The sequence below is a fragment of the Hyla sarda genome, chromosome 5, assembly GCF_029499605.1.
Source record: "Hyla sarda isolate aHylSar1 chromosome 5, aHylSar1.hap1, whole genome shotgun sequence".
In the NCBI taxonomy this organism is placed as follows: Eukaryota; Metazoa; Chordata; class Amphibia; order Anura; family Hylidae; genus Hyla; species Hyla sarda.
The window spans coordinates 166,890,244-166,909,134 of NC_079193.1; the positions used below are offsets into that span (position 1 = coordinate 166,890,244).

The 18,891-nt window shown below is 42.3% G+C and overlaps 1 protein-coding gene across 2 annotated transcripts in view; it reads left to right on the top strand.

Moving 5' to 3' along the window:
* Nucleotides 1-18,891, top strand: part of CPNE4 (copine 4) — a 437,398-nt gene that overhangs the window by 376,209 nt on the left and 42,298 nt on the right. For both annotated transcript variants that reach the window (XM_056520653.1, XM_056520655.1), the window contains 2 exons: nt 10,975-11,108; nt 18,146-18,200. In XM_056520653.1, coding sequence (XP_056376628.1) covers nt 10,975-11,108; nt 18,146-18,200 — 189 coding nt within the window. The remainder of the gene's footprint in view (nt 1-10,974; nt 11,109-18,145; nt 18,201-18,891) is intronic.

Consider the following 18,891-nt stretch of genomic DNA (forward strand, 5'->3'; position numbering starts at 1 on the left):
TTAAATGAAAACAAATTTTGGAGAGTTTTTTTTTTCCTGCTGTACACTTTACGGTAAAAATTACATGTTTTCTTTATGCTGTGGGTCAATAGGATTAAAATGAAACCGATGTTAACATGCTTTTTTATAATTGTACTGCTTTAAAAAATTGCAAACTTTTTTTTTTCAAATAAGTTTGTTTACCCTATGAGGGCACATTTTTTGTGCCATGGCCCTTAGATTTTTTTCAGTACCACTTTTGTGTACAGGTGACTTTTTAATCACTTTTTATATTTAAAATTAAATTTTTTGGGGGGAATGTGATGTGACCAAAAAGCAGCAATTTTGGACTTTTTATTTTTGTTTACGCCGTTCACCATATGGGATCATTTACATTATATTTTGATAGATCTGACACACGCAGCGATACCAAATATGTTTAATAATTATTATTTTTTACGCTTTTTTTTAAGTAAAATGGGGGAAAGGGGTGATTTCAATTTTATTGGGGGAGGGGGAGACTTTTTTCCATTTGTTTATTAAAATTTTTATGTCCCAAAGGGGACTATCTATAGCAATCATTAGATGGCTAATACTGTTTAGTGCTATGCATAGGCATAGCACTGATCAGTATTATCGATGATCTTCTGCTCTGGTCTGCTGGAAGTCAGATCAGAGCAGAATACCCTGGGAGAGCAGTGGAGGCAGGTGAGGGGATCTCCGTCCGCCATCTTGGCTGATCTGATCCCTGCAGCCGTGCAGCGGGCGATAAGCTCAGCCCTTACAATCGCAGCTCTGACGCAGATGCCATGATCTGTATTGATCAAGACATCTGAGGGGTTAATGGCGGACATGAGCATGATCGTTGATGTCCGCGATTCCCTGCAGGTCCCCGGCTGCTGTCAGCAGGGTCATATACAGCAGTGCTCCCCAACCTTTTTATCGCCGCGGACCAGTAAACATTTGATAATTTTTACGTGGTCCGCTTGTTTTATATAGACAGCAGCACCCCCCCCCTTATATAGACAGCAGCCCCCCCCCACTTATATAGAAAGCAGCCCCTCCCCCCTACTTATATAGACAGCAGGCCCCCCTCTTATAGACAGCAGGCCCCCCTCTTATAGACAGCAGGCCCCCCTTCTTATAGACAGCAGGCCCCCCCTCTTATAGACAGCCGGCCCCCTCTCTTATAGACAGCAGGCCCCCCTCTTATAGACAGCAGGTCCCCCCTTATAGACAGCAGGCTCCCCCCTTATAGACAGCAGGCCCCCCCTTATAGACAGCAGCTCCCCCACTTATATAGACAGCAGGCCCCCCTTATATAGACAGCAGCCCCCCCACACTTATATAGACAGCAGGGCCCCCCTTAGAGACAGCACTCACTCTGCTGCTAGATCAGTGGTCTCCAAACTGTGAACCTCCAGCTGTTGCAAAACTACAACTCCCAGCATGCTGGGAGTTGTAGTTTTGCAACATCTGGAGGTCCACAGTTTATAGACAGCAGGCCCCCCCCCCCTCTAGTAAACAGCTCATCACCTGCGGTTGTCCTCGGGTCCTGCCGCTCCACTGCCCCCTTCTCCTGTCCCCATCATGGCGTCCTATGGAGGAACATGTGACATACACGTCACTCTGCTTCCTCCGCAGTGTTACGCTGGGCTCAGGGGAGGAGGAGTGACGTGTGTGTCACATGCTCCTCCATAGGAAGCCATGATGCGATCGGGAGAACAGGAGAGCAGCACTGCAGGTATCTGACATGGTATCAATTGGCAAGGAGGAGGATCAGTGTAACTGTTTGATCCACGGACCGATACCGGTCCGCGGCCCGGGGGTTGGGGAACACTGATATACAGGACCTAAATGTACACCCTGGTGTGCAAAGTACTAGCAACTATGGGCAACTGGACCACTCTTCATCTACACAGGTTTTGATAAATCTACCCCATAGAACTTTATCTGTCTCAAGCCCCAACCACACATATAAAAAATATATACCTGGCAGGAATTTTAGAATTCTTATAAAACAGAAAAGTATTCAATGAAATGATTGAAGATGCTACCTCATGTATATGTGCACGGGCTAGGCCCGTGCACATATACATATACAATGCACAATTGTATAATAATGCCAGGCAGGGGATCAAGTAGAGCCCCACACATTCTGTCGCTGTTAGGCAACTTCCTCAGGGGTGTGTCTGTGAATCAATCCACTATTGTAGGTAGTGACTGTATATTGGTTCAGTCCACAGTAAGCTGACAAACAGTTGTCACAGTTTATTGGATTGGTCCATTATCATGGGTAGTAACTGTGCAATGGTTCAGTCCTCAGTAAGCTAAGAGACAGTTGGGTCTCAAAGAGGGGAACAATTCCTTCAACAAAAAAAGCTATCCATTGAAAAAAGTGTTAAAACAATGGGGGAAGATTTATCAAAACCTGTGTAGCGGAAGAGGGATTCAGTTGCCCATGGCAACTGTCATGATCACACCCTATCGGTCCTGCTAAGACGCTAGAGAGAGTGTGATGGTGCAAGGGTTAAGGTCACCAGACCTCTGGGTATCCACTACTAGTCCCAGCAAGTCACCAAATTAACCCTGAGATAAATGTGTTTCCACCAGAGCTGCCTTCAGAAAGGTGAGCTCATATATCTAGAGATCAAAGACCAGAGCTGATTAATTAAACATTTAATCTGATTAATGGTATCACAGTGCTATGCATAAAAATACAGAAACAAATGACATACAGGTACAAAAATATATAAAAGTGTTTGGCAAGGCAAGTTCAGAAAACAAAAGATGAAGTTCTTACAGCATGATGATATAGCAGTCCATGAGAGTGAGTTCCAGCTGTTCTTAGGATGGTCTTGTCAGCTTTTTGCACAGCCTTGAACAACCGTTGAGTCCAGCATTTTTTATTCTTATCTGCTTCTTTGGAGGGAAACTCCATTCCCCCCCTCCCCTCTGATCCCACCAGGTGGGGCATCTCTCTTCCTGACCCCTTATCTCTTTGATTATATGATGAGACCAGAGTGCATGACTTCAAAGGAGATACAAACAAACAGCCAGACCCCCAATAAAATGCAATACACAAAAAAAAAAGGATACACCGTCTGAATGACCCCTTCACTCATGTCTTAGTTTATACTGATACAATTATAAAACACATGTATGTTTCCATAATCAGGCCTTGGGCCTGACAGCAACCAATCAGATTTTTTCTTTCATTTTTCACAGTTCTCTTTAAAAATGAAAGAGGCAATCTGGTTGCTATGGGCAACTGCACAACTCTTCCTCTACACAGGTTTTGGTAAAGCTGCCCCAATGTGTGGAAAGATGAGCTGAAGAATCTGAAGGAGAAAAGGCATGTTGATTCATTAGACAATGAAGAAAATGAAGCTCGTACATGGCCTAGCTTATAATACATAGGTTTAGATTAGACTAATAATAACTGAGCTCCTTACTTCATATGTTACGTATTTGAATGGAGGAATGCAATGAGGGCTGCTGTTCACCCAACTACTAGTATAGATCATGACTAGATCCATTTCTATGCTTTGTGCTATGTATCATGTTCATATTCTATACTATGTGTAGCTTCCATATATATGGATATTTACACATAAGGAGGGTGGTTGGTACTTTGGGATCCCCTTCCTCAACATTCAGTCCAGTGTTGTTCTTCCTATGCTTTGGTGAATCCAGTATTCACATGTATGTGTAGGAAGCAGAAGTAACAGAGATCACCGAAGTTTGTATTCAACATGTTCTCTTCTGTGTATGAGAGAAGATCAGGACTAAGGTTTATCACTGGTGCCAGGACTAAGGTTTATCACTGGTGCCAATACTAAAGGTTTATCACTTGCGCCAGGATTAAGTTTATCACTGGTGTCAGGACTAGTGTTGAGCGGCATAGGCCATATTCGAATTCACGATATTTCGCGAACATATGGACGAATATTCGTCATATATTCGCTAAATTCGCATATTCGTAATATTCGTGTTATATTTTTGCATATGCAAAAATTTGCATATGCAAAAATTTGCATATGCGAACATTTGCATATGCAGATTTTCACATATGCGAAAATTCGTACGCCAGTCTCACACAGTAGTATACGAGCCTTCTTTACACCACACAAGCTGGAAGCAGAGAGGGATGATCACTGTGATGTCTACTGTGGAAAAAAAAAAGTTTATCACTGGTGCCAGGACTAAGGTTTATCACCGGTGCCAGGACTAAGGTTTATCACCGGTGCCAGGACTAAGGTTTATCACCGGTGCCAGGACTAAGGTTTATCACCGGTGCCAGGACTAAAGTTTATCACCGGTGCCGGGACTAATGTTTATCACCGGTGCCAGGACTAAGGTTTATCACTGGTGCCAGGACTAAGGTTTATCACTGGTGCCAGGACTAATGTTTATCACCGGTGCCAGGACTAAGGTTTATCACTGGTGCCAGGACTAAGGTTTATCACTGGTGCCAGGATTAAGGTTTATCACTGGTGCATACTTGGTTTAACAAAAAGTTGAGAAACACTGGTCTACTGGACCTTCAGCATTAACATCAATGGTGAAGTACTATAGAAAACATGTAACACATGCAGTCAAAGCCAAAGATTTTAGGACACGATCCATAGCTTAATTCAGAGAATAACTCATGTATACATTGATTAATTTTGAATCCACAATGAAGTGTCTGGACATACATCAAGACATACATCAACCAAAAATGACAACAAGAAGAGAACTGAAATAAATGCAATATACTGTGAAATTGTCAGACACACTAGTCACTTTCATTGAAGCCCCATAGGTTCATTGTTTTTCCCTAGAGGAGACTGCGGACAGTCAGAATATTGGGGGAGATTTATCAAAACCTGTGCAAAGGAAAAGTTGCCCAGTTGCCCATAGCAGCCAATCAGTATGCTTCTTTCATTTTGCAGAGGCCTTGTTAAAATGAAAGAAGCAATTTGATTGGTTGCTATCGGCAACTGGGCAACTTTCCTTTGGACAGGTTTTGATAAATCTCCCCCATTATCTTTATATCTCTTCTATGTATAAAAAAGCAAAGGTCTCACTTCTGACGTATATAAAGACTGTATAAAATAAACCTTCTGAAATCTTAAATTCTTAAAGGGGTACTCCGCCCCTAGATATCTTATCCCCTATACAAGGATAGGTGATGAGATGTCTGATCGCAGGGGTCCCGCTGCTGAGGACCCCTGCGATCTCTCCTGCAGCTCCTGAGCCATCAGCTCTCCCGAGTTAGGTTTTCTCTGTGGCTGATGACTCACGCTACAGGGATTGGCGGTTCATGACATCATGACTCCGCCCCTCATGACATCACGGCCCGCCCCCTTAATGCAAGTCTATGGGAGGGGGAGTGACTGTTGCCACACCTCCTCCCATAGACTTGCATTAAGGGGGCGGGGTGTGACATCACGAGGGGCGGACCCATGACATCATGAACTGCAGGTCCTTGTCATCAGCCACGGAGCAAACCTAGCTCCGGAGAGCTGATGACTCGGGGGGCTGCAGGAGAGGGGGTAAGATATCTAGGGGCGGAGTACCCCTTTGAAGGAAATGATGTTGGAGATTTAGATAAATTATTTTTTTGTTATCATAGGTTGATATCTAGATGTAGAGTTCATGGGTCAGGGATGGACCGTGCAGTTTCTGCACATGTTCATTAGTTTGACACCAACAGTGTGCAGTTGCCCTGGGAGTCATTGATCCGTGCAGCTCCTTTCCCTTTGTTTGGCCCCAACAAAATGCTTACCATACATTTCATCATAGCATTTCAGAGCTTATATCTAAGATCCTTAAATGATGCTCCTTAACCCTTTCATCATGTCTGTTACAGTGAAATACTTTTTTCAATTACTACACGTGTTCAAAGAACGGTACTGTTGTATAGTGACTACAGAAGCCGCAGCTGTGAAGAATAGGGCGTTTTATGGGAAAAAGAACTGTGGAGATAAGCAAAGGTTTTAGAAGAGACCACAAAGACATTCTGTCTAATTTAAAGCATTAATGAGAACTTCCCTGTTATCACGCTGTTCCTCTATTGTTCCTATACAGTTGCTAGTCATAATAACTGACTATTGCACACACAAGTAATGCCCCTCTTTGGGTTTAAAGTCTTCCAAAAGCTTTTATGTTAAAAGAATTTGATCAATATCAGTGATTCAATCAGTATTCCACATCCTAGCCTTTAATGGGTGTTTTTTTTTTTTTTATCCAAGTGTTGAATGTCAAGCTGTGTACAGCACTTAAAATGGAGAAACCTATAAGATGTATTTCCATATCCTCTATATGTAATTTACAGAGCATACTTATTTACATAGCAAAACTACAACAATTGCATAGATATAGAAATCAAAGTGCCATACAAGGCTCATCATATCCATATTAGTATCCATATACAACGCGTTTGAAAAATGTCAGACCCTTTCACTTTTTGTACATTTTTTTATGTTGTGGCCTTGTATTAAAAATAAATAAAAACAATTTCCTCCTTGTCAGTCAGCTTTCAATATCTCATAATGATAATGGCAAAATCTAAACATTTTCATGGACATAAGTATTCAGATCCTTTGCGCAAGAGGCCTTCCATTTCTTTTCATCATCTCTGAGATATTTATCCACCTTGATTGGAGTCAATGTGGTAAATTCAAGTGATTGGACAGATCTGAAGTAGGGTACAAAAAGTTCCCAGGAGCGCAGTGGCCTCCAGAATTCTTAAAGGACAACTGTAGTGGTCAAAAATCCCTGCCCAAAAGTTATACAATTCAGTCAATTAGTTCGATTTACCTATATGCAGCCGTTTCTGAGATATTAGAGTTGCCAGCATAGCCCAGTAGTCCTGTGTCCGTCCCCTATTCATTACATTGCAGCCGCCATCTTGGGGACGGAGATCTCTTCCTCCCAGCAGTGTTTGTGCTCCCCCTAGCCTCTGTCAGGTCCTCCCTGCTTATGCATATGCATGAGCGGGTGCTTTCTGAGGCAGCCATAGGCTCATCCTCAGAAACGCCCCTATCTGTAAGATTGAAGCAGGGGGAGAATGAGGACGTCCACAGCTCCTCCCCCCTCCCCTGCTCTGTCTACATAGGACCTCACTTATCACCGGGAGGATTCAAGTTATCATGGGGGAAACACAGAGCAAACCACAGAGCAGGGAGGGGAGGACGTGTGTGTGAAGGAGACATATTACACTGCACGGGCTGGTGGTGTAAACAGGGAATAAATATCATACTGGAGATGATTCTGTGTGTGAGGGGGGGGGGACTACTGAATGACACATGCTGGGAGTTGTAGTCCCTGTTATGTGTGTGTGTATGCCAGTGTTTCCCAACCAGGGAATGCTGGGAGTAGTAGTTTTGCAACATCTGGAGGCACCTTGGTTGGGAAACACTGATGTATGAACTACAACTCACAGGAGACTACAGAGATACAATAGAGGTGTTGGTGAACTACAACTCCCAGGAAGGAAATTACAGAGATACAATAGAGGTGTTGGTGAACTACAACTCCCAGGAGACTACAGAGATACAATATAGGTGTTGGTGAACTACAACCAGCAGGAAACTACTGAGATACAATAGAGGTGTTGGTGAACTACAACTCCCAGGAGACTACAGAGATACAATAGAGATGTTGGTGAACTACAACTCCCAGGAGACTACTGAGATACAATACAGGTGTTGGTGAACTACAACTCCCAGGAGACTACAGAGATACAATAGAGGTGTTGGTGAACTACAACTCCCAGGAGTCTCCTGATACAGTAGAGGTGTTGGTGAACTACAACTCCCAGGAGTCTCCTGATACAATAGAGGTGTTGGTGAACTACAACTCCCAGGAGTCTCCTGATACAGTAGAGGTGTTGGTGAACTACAACTCCTTTATACACTCGAACAGCAGAAAGCTGACACGGCATGCTTGGATGTATAGTCTTACAACAGCTGGAGTCACCTCTGCAACTCCAAGCATGCACGTACAGCAGAAAGCTGACAGGACATGCTGGGATTTGTAGTCTTGCAACAGCTGGAGGCACCACTGGAATTCCCAGCATGCCCGAACAGCATATAAAATAACTGGGCATGCTTGGAGTTGTAGTTGTGAAAAAGATGGAGGGACCCCTATCAGGACAGTTTTATAGACAAACAATTATGTTTTTTTACCATTTTTCCTTTCACTCTCCACTCTCCAGAGCCCACACTACAGTGAGCACGGAGGCAGCTGCTTCATCACTGGACAGGAGCAGCATGGGGAGGGGGAGATGAGCAGAAGGGGAGGGTGTATGCATAGGGAAGGGAGGTGTGGGCGTTACAATATAATAATTTGCTCGGGGGGATAGAACAGGGGGAGGGCAGCAGCTTACAGGAAGTAAGCACAAGGCATGATGGGAGATGTAGTTTTATTTTCACTTCTCCTCCGTAATTCATGTGCTGATAACGGGAGAAAGACTGGGCCAATTTTGATGGGGGAGACATCGTTGGAAAGGTCTTTCAAAGACCTATTAAATGAGGTAAAAAAAAGTTTTTTTGCCTTTTGCCCAGCACTGCAGATGTCCTTTAACCCCTTAAGGACTCAGCCCATTTTGGCCTTAAGGACTCAGACAATTTAATTTTTACGTTTTCATTTTTTCCTCCTCGCCTTCTAAAAATCATAACTCTTTTATATTTTCATCCACAGACTAGTATGAGGGCTTGTTTTTTGCGCGACCAGTTGTCCTTTGTAATGACTTAACTCATTATATCATAAAATGTATGGCGCAACCAATACACACTATTTTTGTGGGGAAATTAAAAGGAAAAACGCAATTTTGCTATTTTTGGAAGGTTTCGTTTTCACGCCGTACAATTTATGGTAAAAATGACGTGTGTTCTTTATTCTGAGGGTCAATACAATTAAAATGATACCTATTATTACATACTTTTATATTATTGTTGCGCTTAAAAAAAATCACAAACTTTTTAACCAAATTAGTACGTTTATAATCCCTTTATTTTGATGACCTATAACTTTTTTTTTTTCCGTATAAGCGGCGGTATGGGGGCTCATTTTTTGCGCCATGATCTGTACTTTTTTTTGATACCACATTTGCATATAAAAAACTTTTAATACATTTTTTATAATTTTTTTAAAATAAAATGTATTAAAAAAGTAGGAATTTTGGACTTTTAAAAAAAAAAAATTTCGTTCACGCCGTTAACCGTACGGGATAATTAACATTTTATTTTAATAGTTCGGACATTTACGCACGCGGCGATACCAAATATGTCTATAAAAAAAAAATTACGCTTTTTTGGGGTAAAATAGGAAAAAACGGACGTTTTACTTTTTTATTGGGGGAGGGGATTTTTCACTTTTTTTTTACTTTTACATTTTTTTACATTTTTTTTTACACTTGAATAGTCCCCATAGGGGACTATTCATAGCAATACCATGATTGCTAATACTGATCTGTTCTATGTATAGGACATAGAACAGATCAGTATTATCGGCGATCTTCTGCTCTGGTCTGCTCGATCACAGACCAGAGCAGGAGACGCCGGGAGCCGCACGGAGAAAGGAGAGGGGACCTCCGTGCGGCGTTATGAATGATCGGATCCCCGCAGCAGCGCTGCGGGCGATCCGATCATTCATTCAAATCGCGCACTGCCGCAGATGCCGGGATCTGTATTGATCCCGGCACCTGAGGGGTTAATGGTGAACGGCCGCGAGATCGCGGGCGTCGGCCATTGCCGGCGGGTCCCTGGCTGCGATCAGCAGCCGGGATCAGCCGCGCATGACACGGGCATCGCTCCGATGCCCGCGGTTATGCTTAGGACGTAAATGTATGTCCTGGTGCGTTAAGTACCACCACACCAGGACGTACATTTACGTCCTGCGTCCTTAAGGGGTTAAAGTGTACCTGTCGTCAACAAAAACTTTTGATATAATGTAGATAATACTATTTTATGTATATTTGTAATATACATTGGTTTAAAAATGTGTATATTTTTGGGTGAAACAATGCTGATCCTGCAGCTATTACATGTGTGTCTCTATGAGGAGTCCAAATACACAACATGAGGGCAGGACAAGCAGGGCTCTGTACAGGCTCCTGGCTTGTCAATCATTCTGATGTGTGAGCTGGGAGCTTCACTGCACACAGCCTTGCTTGTCCTCAGTACACAGAGCCCTGCTTGTCCTCAGTGTACAGAGCCCTGGTTTTCCTCACTGCACAGAGCCCTGCTTGTCCTCACTGCACAGAGCCCTGCTTGTTCTCACTGCACAGAGCCTTGCTTGATCTCAGTGTACAGAGCCCTGCTTGTCCTCACTGCACAGAGCCCTGCTTGTCCTCACTGCACAGAGCCCTGATTTTCCTCAGTGCACAGAGCCCTGCTTGTCCTCAGTGTACAGAGCCCTGCTTGTCCTCAGTGTACAGAGCCCTGCTTGTCCTCAGTGTACAGAGCCCCGCTTGTCCTCAGTGTACTGGGCCCCGCTTGTCCTCAGTGTACATAGCCCTGCTTGTCCTCAGTGTACAGAGCCCTGCTTTTCCTCATTGTACAGAGCCCTGCTTGATCTCAGTGTACAGAGCCCTGCTTGTCCTCAGTGTACAGAGCCCTGCTTGTCCTCAGTGTACAGAGCCCCGCTTGTCCTCAGTGTACTGAGCCCCGCTTGTCCTCAGTGTACATAGCCCTGCTTGTCCTCAGTGTACAGAGCCCTGCTTGATCTCAGTGTACAGAGCCCTGCTTGATCTCAGTGTACAGAGCCCTGCTTGTCCTCAGTGTACAGAGCCCTGCTTGTCCTCAGTGTACAGAGCCCTGCTTGATCTCATCTGTTATCAGATCTATGTCAGACTCGCTAGTTATGGTTCCCTTTATTTTACATATACAGAAAGAACTGTTTACTGGTGCTATAATAAATTCAGAATCTCATTAAACACAATAGAAGGTTTTTCAGCACTTTATTTTATAGATATTAAGTTTAAATTTTTTCACTTATTTCTAGGTAGCAATTGATTTCACGGCATCAAATGGTGACCCACGGAACAGTTGCTCTCTGCACTATATCCATCCTTACCAGCCCAATGAGTATCTCAAAGCACTGGTGGCTGTTGGGGAAATTTGCCAAGACTATGACAGGTAACATACAACATGTAGCATTCTCATGGGATCCTGTTATATGTCCCTGTGCATTTGTCTACAATGTCCTAATAACTGACTTGTCTGTAGCATTATACTGTAATTATTGTCAAGAATCTTGATGCAAGAAGATGTTCATCCACAGAAGCATGTGTACAGGTATTCCCCAATGTCTTGCTTGTGGAGTTTTCATGGTAGACAATAAGTATGCTCTGAAGAAGAGTTTGTAACACTATAAAGGTAAGATAATACACTTTGTAATATGTATGTAGTTGAGCTTGTTACAATATAATAACAAGCAGAACTAATGTAGATGTTGATAACTTTTAATCAATTGTTATAGCATATCATACATTGATATGTAAACACTTATTTGATAATGTTGTATGGTAATATATGCTATTCTACAGCACCACTTACTATTGACCTGCAATTCAGAGAGAGGTCTTGTAAAGGAAATCTTGGAATAGTGCCTTATGTTAAATGAGAATACAAATAACAAAGAAATATAATCCTCTAAGGTGGATTTTCTTCCAATAACTATTGGTTTCACATGAAACTTTGAGCCTAACTATTGACCTCTGTGAAAATGTTCTAATATCTAGCTCAAAGAATAATCCCATATACAGCAGTACTTGAAAATTCAGATCAGTCTTTTAACAAATCCCTTGGGCCTCGATAACACTTTCCATGTTCTATATGTTTAAAGTGTACCTGTACTTTCTAAAGAATATTAAAAAACCTGCACGGTTTTGTTACATTAAACTTGAAGTGGTGACAAGGTCATTTTTGGGCTCTTACTGTTGAAATTGAGCCCTGAGAGTCACCTTTGTAGTGCACATCTATTTTATGTTCTCTCCATTTCAGGGGGTGTGGCAGAGTGGGACCACATCTGACCTTATTTCCCTTATTTATCTAGCCAATCACAGGACAGCACCTAGCAATGCACTGTAATGCGCTATAGAAAGTGCACTGGACTAAAAAGGCTGAAGTGTGCTGGGGATAATACACAGAAGGTTACAATTTGTGACATGAGGGGGGATGTTGATGCTGCTTTGTGAGCAGAAAGTAAAATAGCAACAGCATTAAAATGAGACAAGGGATACATTGCAAAAGCTCCCTTAGTCTAAACAATGAACTGTTGATAATAATGATTATAATGATGACAAACTGAAGAGAGAGGGGATTAAATTCAGGAGGCTGCACTGTGTGAATAGTAAGTAGAGAAGTATTCACACAGCTGCCCAGCTATGTAAAGGTTATAAAAAATTAAAGGGAAACATGAACATAGGGGAATATTTATCAAAACCTGTCCAGAGGAAAAGTTGCTGAGTTGCCCATGGCAATCAATCAGATCGCTTCTTTCATTTTTTAAAAGGCCTCTGAAAAATGAAAGAAGCCATCTGATTGGTTGCTATGGACAACTCAGCAACTTTTCCTCTGGACAGGTTTTGATAAATCTCCTCCATTGTGCTGACTTTCTCCCTTGCATAACACTAGCTAAGCCCCGCCCCTACTCTTTGTGTTATGTCTTGGTCAATCTGCTGCTAGAGATAGAATTCTACTAACAACTGGCAGTGGACAGCAATTTGAATGTTAGTGAGACACCTAGTGGCCAATCATTTATGGATTTTTTCGGGGGTAAGCATTCATTTTTGGTAACTGAAGTCATTTACTTTAATTGAAGTGCCCTCACATCATTAGGATGTACGATTGAAAATTGATTCATATGCATAATATGGATGGGCATATTAAAGCAAGCAGGAAGTAGGCATGGAAGCTCAAAAAGCCGGCTCCTGCCTCCACTGTGCAAGGGACATATTTGCCTACTAGCAATGGAGCCTGTAACTCAGAAATGGCTGGACCGATGTTTATAAGTTATACATTTATTATACTTTAAGGGGTTATCCACCATAAGGTGATTTTAGTATGTACCTGGCAGACAGTAATGGACATGCTTAGGAAGGATCTGTGCTTGTCTTGGGGCTTAATGGCTATGTTGTGAGATTACCATAACACTGTGGCTATCTTTTTGTGAACTTGTATTTCCTGTTTCAGTTTTCTTTTTTTGACTACAAATCCCATAATTCCATTCCCCCCCTCCCACACATCAGCCACCCCACCCATTGAAACATTAATGAGCTGCATCCATTCAAAAGACCTCTGGTTTTCAGTCAGGGTGCCTAAAGCTGTTGCATTAGTTGCATATTGTTCTCTCTCCCACCAAGCGATCACTCCACCCATTGAAGCAGACAGGCTCCCTGTCATCATCTGACTAGTGAGTCAGGTCTCGGCCACATTGCAACCTGGGAAAAATCTGAGACAACAGTCATTTTATATGCTGGTAAAAATAAATAGTGGGGTGAAAATCACATAAGAATTGTGAGAAAACCGTCACACACAGGTAAAGACACTATATTATGAACTACACTAACTTTACAGCCCCTGTAACAGCAACCTCCAAATACTCCCAAGGGACTTCAATAGGCGCAGAAAGGATGAGGAGTTATAGATGTATAAGCGATATCATTTATTTGCAGAACAACGCGTTTCGACGCCAGGACGGGCGTGTTTCTCAACTTTCTGAACTTGAGAAAGACGCCCGTCCTGGCGTCGAAACGCGTTGTTCTGCAAATAAATGATATCGCTTATACATCTATAACTCCTCATCCTTTCTGCGCCTATTGAAGTCCCTTGGGAGTATTTGGAGGTTGCTGTTACCATTACACCTTTGTGGTGGCGGGACTGGCTGCATTTTGGAAACTCTCAACAGTGTTGTGCCTGGTACACTAGCACAACTTACCGGGTAAGCGCTTCCAGTAAACTACTGTGAAATTCCCCTTGCCCGGTTAATGCACTATGGAGCGCTTCTCTTTCTTTTGTATTTACAGCCCCTGTAGCATAGTCAAATAAAAAAAATTCTGGAATTCCCCTTTAAGTTCACCTGCACTATAACCCAGTGTATTTAGCTAAAAGCGGTTGAATCGGCTGTCAGTTTCCCTTTAACGGTGTCCATAGCCTTTAAAACCACAACTGTAATGATGATTGTTAACATAAGGCAATATTTACATGAGTAAATAATTATATATCTACTATATAACAAATACATACAAATCATATGTTGAACTATCATTTATAAATATTTTACAATTTTACTTGTACTATTCATATGGAACTAGATATGCAATATGGAATCTATGCAGCATGGAATATGAAACATACTTATCCAGATATAATTTTTCATAAACGCTACATAGTAGCTGCACAGATTCTTGCAAACAGACAATATTCCTCCTTTATTTCTCTCATTTTCCCATTATCTGTCATATGTTGGCCTTCTGCCATAGGATCATATTAACAAGTCATAGCAGGAGGTATTGATTTAGCAGAATTACTTCCTTTTGCTTCATGGTGCATCAAGGTCAATGTATAAAATCCTCACTTTTAGTCATATTTGGGCTATATTCTATGTCAGCTGTAAACTATGATCTTGTACTCCAAAGGCCTGTCATTGATTGGCTTGAAAGGACTCGGCATTAGCATTCAGAACAAGGGTGGAATTTGTTTGCTGAAATAGGAATATTGGTTTCTACACTGTGCTTACAAGAGCATATAATAAGGGCTGATTGACATCTTTCTCACCGAACAAAACAGTCATTGTGATCTGCCTAGGTAGCAAGCCACCCGCAGACATCACACCTGCCTAGCCGTACACTGTGGTAAATCACAGATGACATGTGGTACGTAGAGGCACCGGCTGCTGGAGAATTTTTGTAAGTAGAGATGTCAATCAGAATATGTTGTCAAGCTGTTATGAGACAGCTCACATCTCTTTAGACAAATCTTATATATTATGCTTTCAGCTAAAAAAAGAAAGGTGAAAAACTGTGCTATATCATCTATTATACAGTAGGCTAAACTGCAAATGTACAGTAATGATTACCAAAGATGCCAAAAAAAAATGCTGCTTATATAAGCAGACGACCTGTCATTTAATAATGTATCCCGGCCTGCCCCAAAGCTTATGTAATTGAAATGATATTTTCTGTGTTGATCCCTTCCATTACTTGGGTGCCAGGCCAGGGATCGCAGGGGGTGCCATCAGCTGGACCCTAAGCAACCCATGCCCCCCCCCCCCCCCTCCCTGGATGAGACATCTTATCCCCTAACCCATGGCATGTAGGGCAGCAAAACATATTCTGCCAGAAAAGCTACACATTCCCCATGCAGTAGAACTATACCAAAAAAGTGTTGACCATATCCTGCATCTATGTTTGGCCGTACCAAGTCTTCTTGTTAGGGTGTGTAGCAATTCTCCTCCCTGGGCAAGAAAAATGGGTCTCAAGTGGAGAACCACACCCTCCCACCTGTATGATATTCACAGTCTAAATAGAGCATGTGATCTGGTATTTGTCATGATGGGTCAACCCCTCTACCCCTATTTATACTAATAACATTACAGGTGTTATGGCAGGAGACAATATGAAAACAAATCATTTATGTCTTGCAAAGCTCATTTGTCTATAGTCCAGTGAAAAATTAGCAGTGAGCCAGGTAATCTGAGACAGACTTATTTCTTGGAATACACTGCCAGATGAATCCATTAAAAAGAATGTAATGGTTGCAGATCTATTGTTAGCAACTAGAGTATGAGCGCATACTCATACAACTAGAGTGCAACTAGAGTATGAGCGCATCATCAAGCTGCTTCCCTCTTGGCAGATTTCACATTGTACCATCCGTTTCTGTAATAATAAAGAGGTTGTCTCATTTCCTCTTTGTAAATGGAAGCCAGCTGATTCAATTGGGTCCTGTGCTGAGGAAAATGTGACCAGTTACCCATAGCAACCAATCAGATAGCTTCTTTTATTTTTCAGAGGCCTTTTCAAAAATGAAAGAAGCAATCTGATTGGTTGCTATGGGCAACTGGTCAACTTTTCCTCTGCACAAGTTTTGATGAATTTCATTGATTCTACTCTGTGTTTAGGTTATGCTTCCTCCTTCTCTCTGCCATGTGGCTGAATCTATTCTGCTAAAAGGAAGCACCCAGATTTTCAGAACCAGGGTTTGTCAGGTTCCGTTCACTCATCTCTCCTCCAGAGCAGTAATCACTTTCATAGAGCAGCTTCCCGCCTAGAGGTGTATTCCACTTCTATGATGTCCATATGTCCCAATTTAAAATTTCCTTTCCTCAAAATATATTTGCGTAAAAAAAATGTCAAGCCCTGATAAGTCACTGAACTTTGATGCAGTCCATTGTGGGAATAGTTTTTATGGCAGCCCACTGAATACTACTAATTAGTAACACATTAAATAAAAAGTCATCAATGCTTGAGCGCTGCTAACAGTTGTTATAAAGCAACCATGGCGCTATTAAACGCTCATGAATGTAATTCCCTTTAAGAGGCCGCTATGGCTACTGAATATTTTAGTTTTGTCTCTAAGGGGGGAGGGGCCAATAAAGGAGACCTTCCAGGAGCTGCTGATTCAGGAGTCAACCTAGGAGATAGAGCTGGTAGTCATATTAACTGTTTTATTATGCATCAATACCCTAACACGTTCAATTATAGTAAGAGGAAATGTGAACATTAATGTAGGTAAGCATCGTAAGTAAAAGGAAATAATGCACAGTAGGTAAGATAATTGAATTTGATACATCAGCAAAAAGCTTTCCTGCATTGTCACACTCCTAGAAAATCACAAACAAGCGGAGATTTGTCAATTTCAGCAAATCACTATTTTCTGGCTCATTTCAATTCCCTTTTAATGGTGATCTGGGTCGTACCAAGTTAGAAAGCTAATTGCATAAATGTAATATAGTCAGCATGTTTTTAATCCCTGTGGACTCGCTGGACAGCTCTTTAAACCCTGAGATCAATGTTACTCTCAGCATTATATTAAATGACGATGCACTATTTGTTTAACAATGTACCTATGGATGTGGCCACATAATTGGCTCATGTCTCATCGGCAAAAACATTTTAGCACTTTGCTGCTAGGAAAAAATGTAATTTCTAACCCTCATGTAAAGGGAATCTGTAGGAAGGTTTCCCTCTGGGAAGAAAACTGTTAAATGTGCATTGGAGTAAAATGTGCATTTTGTTGTTATCTTGTTATTTATTATGTATGAGGCAATAGTTATAAGTATTGCTGCTAATGGGTAAGCTGGGGTTCAGAAGTTTTATTTGAGCACTTTTGTAATGGGCATTACAGGGGAACTCAGGCTTGTAAAATCGTATCCCCTATCCTGTGTATAGGGAATAGGTGTCTGAGCAAGGGGGGGGGGGGGGGGGGGGGGGGCAGGGGGTTGTACAACCACTGGGAGCCCTGCAATATCTAGAATGGGGCCTGACTCATTCCCTGAGCAATCCGGCCCTCACCTTCTGGACTGGTCTCCACAGTGACGGCCGCTCAGTCATTCACCGGCTGGGCTGTCACTCCCAAAAGAAGTTTGTCTTGTAAGATGGGGACCAGATAGCTCAAGGAATGAGTCGGTTGGGACCCCCCACGATCAGACACCTATTCCCTATATAAAGGAAAGGGGGATACAATCCGGCCCTCACCTTCCATAACAAACTGGTCTTGGCAGTGACAGGCCGCTCAGTCAATCACCAGCTGGGCTGTCACTCCCAGGAGCAGTTTGGCTTGGAAGGTGGGGGCCAGTGTGCTCAAGGAGGTGAGTCAGGCCCCATTCTGAAGATCCCATGGGAACCCAAGGGTAAACTACCCCCCCCACCACCCCCCACCACACACACACACACACACACACACACACACACAATCAGACACTTATCCCTTGTCCACAGGGTAGGTTTTCACAAATTGGAATTCTCCTTTATAAGTGAATATATTCCATGCATTCCTTTAACTTTTTTAATTACAAATGTATTCGTATGCTACTAATTAAATCTACTTATATTTTCTTGTGTAGGTTTTGGGGCTGGGCTTTTTTGTCTGTAGGTGTAGACACTCATTGTATGCCATTGTACATCATTATATGAAATGATCACGTCACTGACATGTTTGTTTTTTCATAGTGACAAAATGTTTCCTGCCTTTGGTTTTGGTGCCAGAATACCTCCAGATTATAAGGTAATTTATTTTAATTTTTGCCTTACTTAAATATGTTCACACTTTATAGAAAAGACCATAGCATCACAGCCTCCCCTCTCTTGTAGAATGGCCTCTGTACAGGTAACAGAATATGCTTACAAACACGCACCATAGAAAGAACAGGGTCTGGAGATGTTTATTGTGTCTATGTCCATGGGGCTTACCATAAAGTATATCACTAAATGCTGTCAGAAAACAGTCAAGATGGCTACCCCTATAATAATGTACAAAAAAATTACAGAACATGTTTCAGTGTGAGGGTGTAAAAAAATATATATATATCAAGGTAATACAGTTGTGGTATGGGATGTGATGCAGGGTAGATGGAATTACCCTAGGGGCAGATGGCATTAACTCCTTGTATTCGTGATGCCAGGGCATGGTTTATCCTCAATACCACCCGAAGGTATACCACTGGATCCTGGGCTAGGCACGGGGGCAATAATGACTTCGACGCCAAGTTACAGACAACGGTAGCTTTACTGAGTGACAGATGGAACAGTCTATACAGCTTAGCCAGGTGACCAGTGACTTCAGAGACCTTAGGGCTTGCTGGGACTTGTAGTGGACTGGTACAATATTGATGCAGGCCACGCTGACTTAAGACAGATGACTTTAGCTAACTTGAGACTGACATTGCTCTGGTTGTAGCTTACTTGTAGAATTGTGG